Source organism: Phascolarctos cinereus, unplaced genomic scaffold (genome assembly GCF_003287225.1).
Source record: "Phascolarctos cinereus isolate Bilbo 61053 unplaced genomic scaffold, phaCin_HiC Scaffold_5;HRSCAF=322, whole genome shotgun sequence".
Classification (NCBI taxonomy): domain Eukaryota; kingdom Metazoa; phylum Chordata; class Mammalia; order Diprotodontia; family Phascolarctidae; genus Phascolarctos; species Phascolarctos cinereus.
In genome coordinates, this window is record NW_027555958.1 from 319176461 (window position 1) to 319193129 (window position 16669).

Consider the following 16669-nt stretch of genomic DNA (forward strand, 5'->3'; position numbering starts at 1 on the left):
CACTGCTGCTTCCAGTGAGAAGACAATCCTATAGCCTGGGCTGCCTGTGTGTAGGATTGTGATCATGGCTCCCAGAGTATCCTCATCTACTGCTTTGTCACTTGCCTATCGCCATATGATTTTGAGATAGGTAAAATGGTACAGGTAATATCTTTTGATTCATGTATAAATTGGATTTAAGTGAGGCTGAACTGCAGGAAGTTGTTGGCCTCACTCTCTCTTCCAGAGTTATCACAGTCCAGTGGTAGGACAGAATCAAGACAGCTAGTGATGGCTTGGGATGCAGTGGATGATCTTGGCGTCTTCAATGTCTAACCAAACTCTAAGTGCTCCACAGCGCCTGCTTCAGCTGCCTTTGTGGCTGTTGGAACAAATTGTTCTCATATGCCCATTCCACCAGAAGAATTCTTCACATGCTTGGGGTAGACACACCCCTAACTGACCGAGTTTGAGACCCCTTCTCAACCTGGTTTAGCCTGTCTGCCGAAACAGTTTATCGGGGTGTGGCTCCAGGTGAGAGTTAGGTGGATCAGGTGGACACCAGAGATGGAAAACAGCCCTAAAAATGGCTTGGCAACCCTCACACCAGAGGTACTAGTCTTCCCTGAACACCCCCTACACCCCAGCCATATTAATTAATGTTATTTTAGACTATTTAAAATAACTAGATAGTTTAAGGTTAGAATATTGCTGTGTTGTAGGAAATGATGAGTGGGTGGAGTTAGAAAAATACAGAAAGACTTGGACTTATGAAGGAAGAGGTTATCCACCTTCAGAGAAACAGAAGACAGATAAGTATAGTATGGTCATACATAGATTCATATAAATGTATATGTTTACATATGAGTATGATTATAGATATCTAAGTATCTGTGTATGTAAGTGCACATATGTATGTTTATATATGTATAGGTATGTGGATGTATACGTGTGGGGGGGCATTTAAGGTTGCCTTTTTGGGGAGAGGAAGGGGGAAAAACAGATGGACAGCTCTGTACACAATGCATAGTATTTATTATAAAGAGTTTTGGAAATTTATTGGTGTGCATTTTGTTATATCTTTTTTTTTTTTTTTGGTGAGGCAATTGGAGTTAAGTGACTTGCCCAGAGTCACACAGCTAGTGAGTATTATGTGTCTGAGGACTGAGTTCAACTCAGGTCCTCCTGACTCTAAGACTGGTGCTCTTTCCAGTGCATCACCTAGCTTCCCCTATTGCTGTGTATTTTGAATCTTCTCTTATGTTCTACTGTGCATATGGCGATGCTTTTTTTCTTATTCTGTATTTAGTTTTTAATATTTAAATTTATAATACATTTCTTTTTCTTTTTGCATTGTGTATTTAAGTTTAAAAATAAATTATAGATAACAAAAAAAGAAGCTGGGGCTGGGGAGGCAGAAGAGGATGACTGGTGGGGGGCTTAATGAAATCAGAAGCCCTGCAGGTAGAAAATAGTGAGGTAGCTGCCCTGGGAGTTTTCTTAAATGAATATGGGAGGAGCTCTCAGATATCCATTCTCTAGCCTCTACTCTCAGAGGGTGGTGGAATGGGCAGGGAGTCCTGAGGAGATATTAGTTTCACAGCTGATGTGATTTGAAGGATGATTTATTTTGGAGACCATGATGAAGTCCAGGAAAGCAGCCAGGTGGGAATTAATTTTATTAATAGTGATTAACTCATTAGCACATATTACACTAAATAAACCTTAAATTATCAGATTAAAACAAACTAGATTAAAAGGCCTCAATCTTGCAGAACACAAAACAAGTAAATATTTTGAAGAAGTGGAGCTCAGGAAAAGTTCATTTGGTGATAAGCTCTGTGGGAAGTTCTGAAGGAGAGAGGTAATCTGAAATATTTGGGGATGAGGAGTGGTATTAAGAGGGGCAGTGAAAGAAGAGGTGAGGAACAAAACACAGAAGACAAAAGTTCTTCAACTTCCCTTTTATTTAGATTTAATTTGAAATCACCTCAATACAGTATTATTTTTGGTGGCTCTCTGCCAAAACCTTAGAAGTAGTTTTTAAAGTAGAATTCTTGTTTTGTAATGGAATTCCATCTTATTAATTTTACTTTATTTTTGTAAGTGACTATCAGAATTTCCTTTTTTTGAGTAATGCAACTGAATTATGAAAGAGGTGAGGGAGGAAATGAAATTCAGATTTGATATGGATGATCTACATGCACAAAATTGAGAAGTTATAATATTTCGAAAGATTTTTTAGGGTTGAGAAAAATAATCTGAAGGTTCATAGTTTTTCACTGTGTATGAGATTCTTGTTAATAATTTAATGAATAATTTAATAACTTAGTGAACAACCATTTCATAATTTTAGAGAACATTCCTTTGAGGGAAAGATAAAAATTATCATTCTAAATAGTTTCTGAACCATATATACATTGTGATTTTTGCTCCTAGAAACATAAGAAAGTAAGTTACAGGCACCGTATGAAATGAGGGAGAGTTAGCTAATAGTCTATCCACTGCATAGATGTAATTCTGCCATCTGAGACTTCCAGTGACTATGCCTCCATTGTAGCTGTCTTAGCGCCAATTGCAGATTTTCTGTTTTGTCAGTTGGTTGGCTAGCATTTGTTATGCCCTACTATGTTCCAGGTACTGTGCTTGGTACACTTGGTACACTTGGGTATGCAAAGAAAGGCAAAAATGAATTCCTGCTCTCAAGAACCTCATGGTATAATGGAGGAGACAAAAGGCAAACAATTATGTACAAATAGGATATATGCAGGATATATTGGACCTAATCTCAAAGGGAAGGCACTAAAATTAAAAAGGATAAGACTTCTTTCTGGAGGTGAGATGAGGGAGAGAAGGGAGCTTTCTCAGTTTTTTCTGTAAAATATGAGGCAAGTTTTTTAGCTGAAGGGTAGAGGCAGGGGCAGTTTTGAGGAGGGATCAGAAGGTTTGGAAGAGCCTCTGTGGAGATTGGAACACTGGTTTGATAGAAGTGTAGAAGGATTGCCTAGCACCATTGAGAGACTAGTTGAGGTTGTATAACATAAATTTGTAGTGAAGCCAGTAAAAGTGGTTATATGCAGTCTGGAACAAAGAGGAAACAGAATAATTCCACTTTCAGGAACTGTTATCGTGACAAGGAATGTCAGGACTCAGACATGGAAGAATGACTACCTGCTGCCTCTTAACTTGTAAAAGGCTCTAAGTGCTAAACTAAGGAATTGGTAGTTTATATTAGAGATACTGGGAAGCTTCAGAAAGTATGAGATTGACATTATTAGAACTGTGCTTTAGGAATATCAGTTTGGAAGTGGTCTAGAGGATGGAGAGGAAAGGCTAGAACAAGGAACTAGTTAGGAGGAAAGCCTCTGTGATAATCCAGGCTAGAGGAGATCAAGGCTTGAACTTTGGTGGTAGCCATGTGAATGGAATTAAGGTTATGAATTTGAAGGATATTGTGGAAGTAGAATTAATAACATTTCACTGTTGTTTGGATATGGGAGATGAGTTAGAGTGAAGAGTCAAGGATGACTCCTAGATTTATAATCTGGGCACATGGAAGAATAGTTGTGCCGTACACAGAAATAGGTGAGTTAGGAGTGGCGATTGGTGTAGGATTAGAGAAAAGACATAGTTTTCAGTAACTTTGTTCTTAGAACATTGAGGAATAAACACTGCACAATACTTTGTAGGTAATATTTGTATGACTTTTGACATCACAGTATTCTTACTTATATTCCTTTAGCACTTTGTCATTTTGGAGAAAGAAAGTGTATATCTTACTCTTTAACATGTTAAATCGACATGGTTATCAAAATGGTAGTCTATCTTCACCCATTTCCCATACTTAAGAGACAAAACTTCAGCTGTACTTATTAATTTAATCTTGGGCTAATAATTTACTCTTCAGGCTTCAGTTTCCTTAGGTGTAAGATGAAATCAGGTATACAAGTATTTATTACATATGTATTTATGTGACTGGCACTGTGCTAAACATTAGGGATACAAAGAAAGACAGCCACTTCCTTCAGGGAGCTCACAGCTGAGAGTGTCAGAGGGTTGATGGTGGTGGGAACATGCAAACAACTATGTACAAAAAAGATAGGTAATGGATAAATTGGAGATAATCTAAGGAGGAACACACTAGCATTAAGGAGTACCAGAAAAGACTTCATACAGAAATGTGGATTTTAACTGACATTTGAATGAAGTCAAAGAAGCTGATAGGCAGAGGGAAAGAATTTCAGGCCTGAGGGATAGCCAGAAAGATGATTAAAGACATATGGTCCTATCATCTTCTAATTTTTAATTCCTTGATCCTATGATTTTTATATAATAACAATAACTATGATAGTAAGATTATAAGTTCCTTGAGGGACTATATTTCTTATTTGTATCTCCAGTTCTTATTACAGTGCCTGGCACATGCTAGGTGCTTAATAAGTGTTTATTGCTAATGCATGTTTTTCCAAAGCATTTTCAGTGTATTTAAGCAATTCATCAGGTTTAATAAGACTTGATTTATCAGTAAAAATCTGTCCTTTTGAACTCAGCAATAGTTTGAGTGACTGCTATGTGCAAAGAAGTGTGCTATATATTTAGGAATAATAAAGTCAATATATCACACTTTCTGTTCTCATAGGGTCTAGTAGGTGGATAAGGATAACATACTGATAACTATTTCTCTATTTAAGTTTATTATATATTCAAATGAAAATAATGTAAAACAAAAGATAACCTTGTTTTAAAAAAGGAAAAATATTTGAGTGAATTTGTTAATAATTTAGGTACTCAAGTGTTGTGGATCTCAACCTTTTCAACTCTTGTGCATGATTTTATGTGCTACATAGATTTTTGTTGATCAATAAAATCTGTTCATCATTTATCACATTTTTTCTACGAGGAAATGTGTCCTTGGTACTGGCAAATAGATTAACTTTTGGAATACAACCTATTAGTAAGTTGAGAACTCACTTTAGTTATTATGTAGGTAAAATTCTTTTATTCCTTTGTATCTTATGAAGTATGGATTTTATTTTTGGCTCTTTATTCTTAGCTTCTAGCACAACCTTGCACATTCTAGTTATTTAATAATGCATATATGATTGAATATGTACAGTTCAGTTTAATTCTAGAAATATTTGTTAAGAGCCTATTCTGTACAGAGACACAATTCATATAAAACACTACCCCAACCCTCATGGAACTATGGTAAAAAAATATGAAATACAGACAATTACAATATTAAAAACTATGTAAAAATTATTAGAGAAGTACAAAACAAAAAGCTACGTGGAATGTGGGAGTAGAGAAATTCATTAACAACTTGAAAAATCAGGTCTTTGTGAGAGGTAGCATTTCAGTTGGCCTTTGGAAAGACTTTTCAGGGTAGGTAGGAAGTCAGTGGGTTGGGGAGAAGAGGAGAAAGTATTCTAAGCATATGGAATAGGATAAACAAATTCATTTTACTGTTGCTTATTGTGTTATGCATCTTCAGGGGACAAAGAATGTGTTGGTGGAATAGAGAGGAGGATGCAGATTCAGAATACTGTGGTTGTAGAATGAATGGTATTTGTTAATTTATTGGAGATGAGAAATGTCAAAATTTGCTTCCCTATCCCCCTACCCCCTTTTTTTGAGGCAGTCCGGGTTAAGTGACTTACCCAGGGACACACAGCTAGTAAGTGTCTGAGGCTGGATTTGAACTCAGATCTGCCTGACACCAGGGCTAGTGTTCTATCCACTGTACCACCTCGCTGCCCAAAATTTACAATCATAGATTTAGAATCTCAGATTCACAGAATCTTAGAATCTCAGACTTAGAATTTTATTTTATTTTTTGCTTTTTGGTGAGGCAGTCGGGTTTAAGTGACTTGCCCAGGGTCACACAGCTAGTAAGTATCAAGTTTCTGAGGTCGGATTTGAACTCAAGTCCTCCTGACTCCAAGGCCGGAGCTTTACCCACTGTGTCACTTAGCTGCCCCACTATTCCCTTTTTCATGCTATTCATATATTGTGCTTCAGCCAAAATGTATCGTTTTTTAAACATATACATTCCAACTTCTCCACCCCTTTGCCTTAGCTCATACTATTCACTGGGCTGAGAATCCCACTCCCTCCTTCCCTGGTCTCACACCTATTGAAATCTTTCAAGGCATCCCCCCAAATAACCATTTCCTCCAGGAGGCCTTACTCGATCTCACAAATTGTTGATCTTTCCTTGGGCCTCACATACTATTTTGTTTCTGCATTTTAATAGTAGTAATAACTAACATTTAAGCAGCACTTTAAGGTTTTCAAAGTACTTTACATATGTTGTCTCATTTGATCCTCACAAAATTCCAGTGAGGTAAGTACTGTGATTTTACAGATGAAGAAACTGAAGCTGGGAGTGGTTAAGTGACTTGCCCAAGATCACATTTAGTATTTGAGGCATAATATAAATTCAGGTCTTCCTGGCTACAAGTCCAATACTCTGTTGTCTGTGCAACCTACTGATGTGCTCTTTCTTTACCTTAATTTAAAAGAGTAAAAATGTATGTGTTCTGTAGTTTAAATTTTTTCCTTTGGTTCACGTATTCTTATTTTTATTTCAGGGTGAAAAAGTCAACTATGAGAAATTTAGAAACTGGCTACTACAAAACAAAGATGCTTTCACTTTTTCCCGATGGCTACTGTCTGGAGGTGTTTATGTTACTCTCACTGATGATAGTGATACCCCTACTTTCTACCAAACTCTGGCTGGAGTCACGCATTGTAAGTAGATGCTGTTTGTTTTTGTTTTTGGTCATTTTCTGCTTTGTTTGCTATTTTACCATTGCACATTTTACAGTTTTTAGAAAGAGACCTTTGAGTTTCAGTGATATTGGTGACATTTTGACTGGTTGCAATTTTACTTGTGGCTTGAGTCAGATTCTTGGTAGTCAAACATTGTTCTGGGGGAGTGATGGATTTCATGTTTGACCCAGCTGCAGATCTAGATGGGAGTGACGTGAACTTGTGTATTTTTCGGGTCTTTTTTCTGAAATAGAAATACATTTTCTTTGGTTTATCTTCTTTCTTCATTCATTACTACCACTGTCTAGGGGATGTACAAGGACATCTGTTGATTTTCTTGTGATAGATGGGTTGGAAACACTTGCTTTCATTTTGTGATGTACAGTAAATTCATGTTTTCCTCTGTTTAATCTAAGTATGAGCGAGCACTCTGTTTGAATAAGTCGTGTTTGTGGCCTAAAGTAAATGTAGTATCTATGGGTGTCATCTAGGTTCTTCACAAAGTATAGCTTTCCTATGTTGATGTCTTATTGAAAATGACATAGTCAAATCTTAGGTGAGGTCTAGCTGACTTTTCAGCCATTGTAAGGATTGGAATGCAAGTACTTCTTTCCCTTTTGAATGTTGTCTCCATGTGTTGGAAATATGTCAGTTTTTTGGAAGTTTGCTTTTTAAAAGGGACTTAAAAGTAATATTTCTTTTTTTCATAAATTTTACCTTACATTTTAATAAACAAAAAGAAATAGAAATATTCAGTATTTTTCCGGTTTTTTGGTGACATTTTCAGAATTATCAGTGAAGTTTGTGTGTGTTAATTATGATATCAAAATCTCTTGAAGCTAAATATGTGGTGAAGTTTTTAAGAATGTAAGATTAATTTCAGGCTCTAATTTCAGGATTAGGGGCTCAGAAGAATGTTAATTTAGATTAAATGCCATTCATTTAGTCAGCAAGCATTTATTAAGCCACTACTGTGTATTTGTGACTGAGATATGGTATGAAGATATGAAGACAAAAGTGGCATAGATTCTAAGAAAAGGAGTTGTATTCCAGGCATGAAGAAAAGCATGGAAACAGGAGGTAGAATGTCGTGTGTGGAATAGCAAGATGCACGATTAGTTGAGTTAATGAGGTCAGAAGCCAGATAGTAGAGATTGAGAAGAGAGTGAGAGATCAGAAAGTAAAGGCAAGGAAAGCACACATCTTGTTCTATGAGTTTGGCCTTTAGAAAAGGATGGAGAGATATACAATAGTTTCTTCTGTTAGGGGAAGGATGGCAAGGCCTCTGGAGTGTTTTTAAAGGAGAGTGGAGACTTAACACATTGATAGACAGTAAGGAAGGAACCAGTGGGTAAGAAAAGTTTGAAGATGCAAGAGAGAAGAGGAGTTGTTTGATTTTGGAGGCAATTGACTTGAGGAGATAGGAAGGAATGGGGTCAGTGGTATCCTTGGAAAGGTTTGCCTTAGCAAAGAAAGGCCATTTCTTCAACAGAGGCTGGAATAAAGGAGGAAATGATGGGGGACATGTCATGAGGTCATCAGAATGCAGAGAAAGGAAGAAGAGGGAGCTCACAGCAATGTCCTGTGTTTTTACAGTAGAGGAGTATAGAGAAGCATTAAAGCAATATGTATTGCCAATATAAACAATATGTAAAAATAAGAGTGAGTTAAGTTATTGATTAAAAATAAAGAATGTTTAAGATTGTAGGAACTTTCATTATTTATCTAGTACCTTGATTCAGAATTTTTAATTTTCAAGGCAGTTTGAAGTATAGAAGGTTGGTTATAACTTACTTAAGCTATATAGAAGATAGGTGAAAGAAAGTTATTGTCCGTTTTGTATTAACTTTTTCTTTTTCCCGCATAATACAGTAAATAATGGCTTAATTTTTACATCTGAGTTTTGTCCAGTTTCGCCTCTTAATTTTACTAGTGAGCTTTAGTAGGCTTCACTTCTTTGTTTTCTTAGGGTATTTTCAGGTGGATCAGCTAAGTTTTTTTAGTAGCATTCTTTAGATCGGTGGTCTGCAAATGGTAAAGATAGTGAGACCTAAACCCAAGGTTCATGTCTTCAACCCACTAGACGGTAGGAAGGGAGATCACATTCCCCCTACCCTGTGATACCCAGTTTTGGAACTTGTTGGAACACAGCCAAACCTATCTTTATCCCCTGACTTGTTCCCATGCTCCATTTTCCCTCCTTCTGAAAGTTTGCATCCTCCTCACTTCTGCCTTGTATTTTAGTCCTTCAGTATAGTAATAACCTGACTGCTACTCACATGTGTCCCCTCAAGAGCAGCTGTGCAGCTTCCTTTGGGAAAATCTGTCTGTCTTCCCCGCCATTTCCCACCCCAGTATAACCACTTTGTTGTCTCCCTGATCACCTTGTGGCTGAGCAAGGCATAAACAGGTCTTTTATGGCTCCTGCTTCAAGGAAGTCAGTGACTGATGAGTAAGAACTCCATCTCCCTCCTTTTAATTTTGGGTGGGACAGAGTGAGTTGTAGAGAATGAACAGGCATGAGTGGGTTGAGATCTGCATGGCAGATACTATTGCATTCTCTTCTTCCTCACCTACCTCTCTTCCAAACTGCTGTTTTTGTCAAGTCATCCAGATTAGAAACCTTGGTGTCATCTTCGACTCTTCATTCTTTCTCACTCCACATGTACAATCTGTTGCCATATCTTGTAGTATCTCCATAACATCTCTCTCACATCTCTTCTCTTCTTTCTAACACATATAACTTCTGTTCTAGTTCAGAGTCTTACTATGTCTGGTCTGTATTATAGTAGGAACCTCCAAAGTGCCCCAGGTATTTGTCCCAGTTAGCTTGGTGACATTCTTTATAGAGTACTGGAGTCAGGAAGTTCTGAGTACAGATTCTGTCTGAGACACATTTACTATGTGATCTTGCGCAAGTCACTTAACCTCTGTTTGCCTCAGTTTCTTATCTGTAAAATAGGGACAAAAATAGCACCCACTCACCCAAGATTGTTAGGATAAAATGCTATATTTGTAAAGTGCTTTGCAAACCTTAAAGTGGTATATAAATGCTAGCTATTACTCCTTTTCCTTCTCTTCCTCTAATTTATCCTCCACAGAACTCTCATAATAATTTTCCTAAAGTGTTTAAGTCTGATCATGTGACTGCCTTTAATTCAGTAAACTCCAGTGGTTCCCTATTGACTTGAGGTTCAAATATTATTTTATCTTTAATCTCTTCCCTTTTAAATATCTATTTTTGGTATAATTTTTAGTATAATAGTACATGTAAATAATTTATAAGTAAATATGCTATACATTGGCAAACAATTCTTTAGATAAAGCACAAAAATTTAATTCTCTGAAGAATGAGGAGCTTATTTTGATTTTATGCTAGACTTCTTTCCTTAAATTGTTAGTAAAATTTAATTTCTCTCATTGCTTGCTCAATTGTTGCTGCTCAGGGAAGCTGCCTTGTTATATAAAAAAAAATACCACCCCTCCAAAAAGCTTCTGCTTACAAGATTATTTCTTGTAGAAATATCAAGATAAAGCCAGCATTTTAGTGACTGGTGATGAAGTTATCAGCTCATCTGTGTACCTTGGTTCTAAAGCTCACTCTGAAGATATGCTCACTCTGCAAATAGACTTTCTCCACATACAGAATACGTAGTAAATTAAACTTTTATCAGGAGTGTGTAGATTTGCTATGGTTAACTATAGGGAGTATTAACTAATTTAGAAATAGAAAATATCTGTTGTAAGCATCAGTAACTCCTTTTAAAGTTGTTTAATGAGCCAAGGCATCTAGGAAGCATAAAAAATAAAAATTTTTCATTTCTAAATGACATTTATGTTAGAGTGCTGCTGGTTTTAATTACATGTCTGCACAGATTTATGAAACATTTTAAAGTCACATTAAGCTAAGCACACTGTCATTTTTAATCAAATTTTGTTTCTTTTTGCTTAAATCACAAACAGAACAGCAGTGTAGCCATTTTAGACTAAAGTTAGAATAATTTACTGATTTGCTTTGCTTTAGTTTTGGGGTTTATCATGGCAGTGTCTATATTTCACTCTTGTGAATTTAGACCTTTAAGAACTGCTGTTAGTTCACCTTTCATTTTAATCAAATTTTTATGTGTATTACACAAAACTTAAACTTGAGCCAGAGGTTCGAGGTATAAAGGCTTGAGCTAAGCTTAACCAGGCTTTTGTCACAGGAAAATTTTTCTGTTGTTATGTCTTAACTTTTCAATTTAATTATATACAGTCAGATGGCTTAATCTATTATGGCTTTTCATCTTTATTCATTTTTTGGCTAGGCAGTGTAGTTAAGTGACTTGCCCAGCATCACACAGCTAGAGTGTTATGTGTCTCAGGCCAGATTTGAATTCAGGTCCTCCTGAATCTAGGGCTGGTGCTATATCCACTGTGCCACCTAGCTGTCCCTTATTATGATTTTAAAAACAGTGTTCTTGTTTGTAATTAATTTATATTCAGTATAAATGTGAATGTTAGAATTGTTCCTTTTTGATTCAATATGCAGAAAACCTTTCTAAGAGAACTTTTAAGAAGCAGTGACTATATGTGTTATATTTATATATTCGTGTGTGTGTGTAGAGCACTGGGATACAGTGCTGGGCCTAGAGTCAGAAAGACCTGAGTTCAGTTGGGACTGAGACATTTACTCGCTATATGACCTTGGGCAAGTTACTTAACTCTGTTTACCTCAATTTCCTCAACTGTTAAATGGGTCCCAGAGTTGTTGTGAGGATCAAATGAGATAATATTTGTAAAGCTCTTAGCACAATGCCTGGCACAAAGTAGCCACTGTATAAACCCCTAGGGTTTTATATAAAATGATATTTACACATACATACATATATTCATACATAATATGTTGAGGTATTTGAAAGAGATTAGTGGAAAATATTTTCTCAAATATGAACACTCAAGGTGAAACAAGGCCCTGTACTCAATTTTGTCTTGTTTATATTAAAGCTTGGAAGGCCATTAAAACTCTACCATCTCTTCAGCCTCCCTGGTTCATAACTTCAACATTATCCTGTACTTCTTCATCCCACTATATCCATTCATTTTCCAAATTTTGTCATTTTTAGCTTTACCACCATCCCTTGAATGTAATGTCTTCTCTCCAGCCACACAATTACCACCTTATTTCAGGCCTTCATCACTACATGCCTACTTTTTTGTAGCAGCCTCCTAGCTGGTCTCTCCCTGTTCCAATCCATCCCACACATTGTTGCTAAACTAATATTCCTTAAATACAAGTCTGATCATGTAATTCCTGCTCGTTCAACTTCATTGGCTTCCTATTGCCTCTAGGAGAAAATATAATCCCCTCTGTTTTGGTGTGTTAAAGTCTTTATAACATCAACCCTACTTATATTTCCAGTCTTTTTAAACACACACTGCAGTCAGTGGCACTGTCCAACTTGCTATTCTTCATACATGATGCTCCATCTCCTTTCTCCATGCCTTTGCACTAACAACACCCCACATGCCCCTAATGAGCTCCCTCCTTACCTCATAGAGTGCCTCTCTTTAAGCACTGTCTTTTGCATCAAGCTTTTCCTCATTCTCTAAGTGCTGTACCCTCCCCTCTCCCAAACTATTTTTTATATATATTTCTTTTTATCAACATTATATTTATTCTGTATTTATGTACACATGTGTATCTAAATATTTGTAAATATGTAACATTCAGCTGTACATATCTGCATATGTGTAGGCATGCGTGTGTGTGTGTGTGTGTGTGTGTGTGTGTGTGTGTGTGAATTTTGTTTTAAATGAGGAAACAAGCTGTGAAGTGCCCTGGCTAAAAGTAGAATAAAAGATGTGTGTATATGTTTAAGTTGTGGATCTCCCTTCCAAGATTAAACCTCAAGTTCCTGGCCTTTTCCCTAGCCTGGCATTTTCCAGCAATATACCCTTTTCACTTCTGTCTTGTATAGTTGTAGTTCAACACACAGAAACAGTTTAGGCAGTCAGTCAAACTTTACAACATTATGGAATTTTGTAGTCAAGATTAATTGTTGCTTGTAGTAATTCACAAGTATAATTTGTTGCTCAATTTTTTGTACCTTACCACAATATAGTTGCTAGTAACAACAACCTTTTAATGTTTACAAAATAGTCCCTTCTACTTATTACCTCTCTTCCTTTAATCCAGTTCTGTAGATTGGCTGCTTTTCTAGGCCCTGACCCATAGTGTTACAGTTCTTGTGGCTTGGCCACTCTAACACTATGCTGTCATATTCCCGTGAATACCCTTACCCTCTATAATCTTTGGGATAGGGCTGTTTCCCATTTTCTTGTCTTTTCTTTTAATCTGTGATATAATCACTTTAGAGCCTATTCTTTTTCCTGTCTTTAAAGCACGCTAAATACTTTTCTGTCCTCTTTCTCCCTCAATTTGAGATTCTTCCATGGTCCTGGCCTCATCTCTCCTCACTTCTGCCCTTAGTTTTCCAATAATACTCTCTGCTTACTAGAGAACAGTCCATTTAATAGGAGGGAGTGATTGGTATTGATTAGCATATACTATTTGTATTTTTGAATATTTTAGGAGTAACTCAAAATCACAAAAAGACCAGATATGTGGTGGTAGAGAGCCATTTTCCTTAAGACCTTTAGTAAATTAGTTTTTGCCTTTTTCCTTTCTTTCTTCAGGCTACTTTCAAAATGATTGTTTTCCATCACCCCTCTCCTCTGTTAATTCTTAATTTCATTTGATTTTGGCTGAATCATTGAAGGATTGCATATTTACCAAGCCAGAGACTTGAATGATTGAACAAGCTCCATGAAACTTGAGATTTACTTGAATGAGCTCTAGGTACTATCATTGAGAGGTACTTTGCCCTAGTATTGAACTCCATGTTATTCCTCAGAAATCAGCTGTGTGTAATTGAGGAAAACTTCTGTGGCTATTCTTTCAAATTTTCTTCATGATTTTAGGAGGCTGGAAAATATTTTTCAAATTTTCAGAATTATCAGGGTTTTATGAAACAATAGATTCATTTGTGACTAGTAACTCTTGAGTTTATTATAGTAAAACTACTTTGGGTAAAGTATGTTAGTGTATACTTCATTTTCTGTGTTTGTTTTAATGTCTAAATAAGGAATTAGCTTTTCTGACCTATGACATTCAAGTCTTATTCTTAATGAAATTATCATATGTGATTTCTTTGCTACATATTAATTTGTGATAAAAAAAATTCTCTGCATAAATGTGAAATTCCCTAACTGGCAAATAAATCACTTAGTGAATTTTATTCTGCATATCCTTCATTATCCTCTTAGCTTCAAGCTGTCATTATATCAGTCAACTATTTTAAGCAGATTACAGAAGGTCACTGATTTTGAATACTGTTTTATGTAGAAGTGATTTTTAGAAAACCCTTTGTTTAGATGAAGATATTTGGATTTTCTGCATAACATTTTTGATGATAATCTGTGTGGCTTTAGGAAGCTTTTTCTGCAGTTGGGACCTTGTGACTGGGTAGAATTTGACTGTGGTTAGCCAAAGTACAGGCCAAATTCTAGTTGAGAATATGGTGTGAACTGGAGAGAATTGAACCTATAGGTAGGTGAAGAATACTTATTCTTGTTTCTGATAGAGTACATGTTTTGAGTACTGCTTTTGTTTGTTTGTTTTGTTTTGTTTTTGTTTTTTTGGTTAGGCAGTTGGGGTTAAGTGACTTGCCCAGGGTCACACAGTTAGTAAGTGTTATGTGTCTGAGGTCGGATTTGAACTCAGGTCCTTTAATCCAGGGCTGGTGCTGTCTCCACTGCGCCACCAACTGCCACTTGAGTACTGGTTTTTAAAATAAAAGCAGAAATAGTAGCTCCTAAAATGATTACCAATATAGCCTTTGACTTCTTTAAATACAGATATAATTTAGTTGTGTGGATTTTTCTCCAATAATTCAACTGTCAACTCAAAATAATCTTTTTGTGTAGTAAGAATAGAATATAATCTTTTATAACTTGAGCTTACTTATAAGGTTTCTGGAAAACATAAGAAAATTTCCAAAGTCAGGAAGTAGGCTGGAAGAATGTTCAAACAAAAAAACGAATCTCACTAGAAAAAGCCATTTTGGTGATAGCAGATGCTCAAGACACAAACCCAGAAGAAGATATTGACTTCAAAACATCTATGAACAAAACCTCTAAGAAAAACACAGTTTATGCACAAATTCAACTAGAATTGCTAGGAGAGATGAACAAATTATGGTATCTAAATGTGGTGGATTACAGTTGTGCTGTAAAGAATGATGAAGGAAATAGTTTGAGAGCAGTGAAAACAAAAATAGGGGGAAAAAGCAAGTAAGGAATTAGTAACTAAGGAACAAATAACTAGTGAAGAAAGATGAAAAAAATAGATTTAATAAAGTTAAAAACAAAGAAAAATAGAAAAAAAAATGAAGGATCTCATTGGAAAAACAACTGACCTCAAAAACAGACCTAGGAAAGATAATTTAAGAATTATGGGCTAAACCATCAAGAGGATTCTGGGAAGATGGCTGAGTAGGTCAAAAAACTTTTGGCTCTCCAAATTTCCTTCACACACACAAAAAAAGACATAACATTACCTCAGAGTGCAGCAGAAATAAACAGGAATTGGGGTAAAGCAATTGTACTCCAAAAGACAACTTGAGAAGATCCCAGGAAAGACCGGACCTCCATCTGAGTGAAGTCTAAACACCTCCGGGCTAACTGCGGAATCAACAAACAAGCCCTAGGGACAGCTGGGTTAGGAGGCAGCCTCAGCCTTAGACCTTACACCCGCAGAAGGTGTAGGGATTGGAAAGCTGAATAGGAGAAGATTGAATGACCTTCCACTGTTGAGGGACTCCATGCACTGCTGTGCTAACCAGACGTCTCTCAGGCTGAGGTGGTGGGGGAGAAAGAGCTAACACCTACATGGTTAGTGTGGTGGTAGAGGGTCGAGGGCCCTGCTGGTTGTGGGCATTTGCAGGAGAGCAGAGTCCCTGGTTTTAGTTCCTGGGCAGAGAGGAGAGCTGGAGGGAGGACAAGGAAGGGAGCAGGGTGTTTTGGGGAGGGCATGGCTTGAAGCCCCAGCAAGGTTGGGCCCTGGGTCAGATCTCAGAAAATAAAAGTAAGAAAGAGCTGAAGTTTGGGACTTCATTCCCCACATGTTGGGACTAGAACTTGACTATATCAATAGCTGCTAAAAACAAAATAAAAGTAAAAATGAGTAAGCAAAGGGGAAAGAATCCAACTATAGATAGCTACTGTCAGAATAGAGAAGGTCTGGTTGATATTCAGAGGAAGATCTTGGGGCTAAAAAAGCCACTCCTTTTCCAATAAGAAACATCAAGTGGTCCCAAGCACAAAAAGAGTTCTTTAAAAGAACTTTAAAAAATCAAATAAGAGAGACTGAGGAAAAATTAGAAAAAGAGAAGATTTGTGAATTGAACGAATGTGAATGAAGAGAAAATTATTAAAAGAAAGTCAACCAGCTTGAAATAAAGAATCAAAAACCTAAGGAAGAAAATAATTCCTTGAAAACTAGAATGGGGCTAAGAGAAGTAAATGACATTATAAGACACCAAGAAATCATAAAACAAAATAAAAAGAATGAAAAAATAGAAGAGAATGTGAAATATTCCATCAGAAAAACAATTGATCTGGAGAACAGATTAAGGAGAAATAAATACAAGAATAGTCAGATTACCTGAAAATTACAGTTAAGAAAAAGATTTTTGACATAATGTTATAAGAAATTATCAAGGAAAATTGCCCCAAAGTTCTAGAGCAGGAAGGCAAAGTAAAAATAGAAAAAATCAACTGATCACCACCTGAAAGAGATATCTATAGGAGGAAAACTTACAGGAATATCATAGCCAAGACTCAAAGCTCCCAGGTTAAGGATAAAATATTGCAA

At 36.4% G+C, this 16669-nt stretch overlaps 1 protein-coding gene across 1 annotated transcript in view; it reads left to right on the top strand.

Moving 5' to 3' along the window:
• USP32 (ubiquitin specific peptidase 32) overlaps positions 1-16669 on the top strand; it is a 263795-nt gene that overhangs the window by 119738 nt on the left and 127388 nt on the right. The window contains 1 exon segment of the mRNA XM_020991809.2: positions 6573-6732. Within this exon segment, the coding sequence (XP_020847468.1) occupies positions 6573-6732 (160 nt within the window).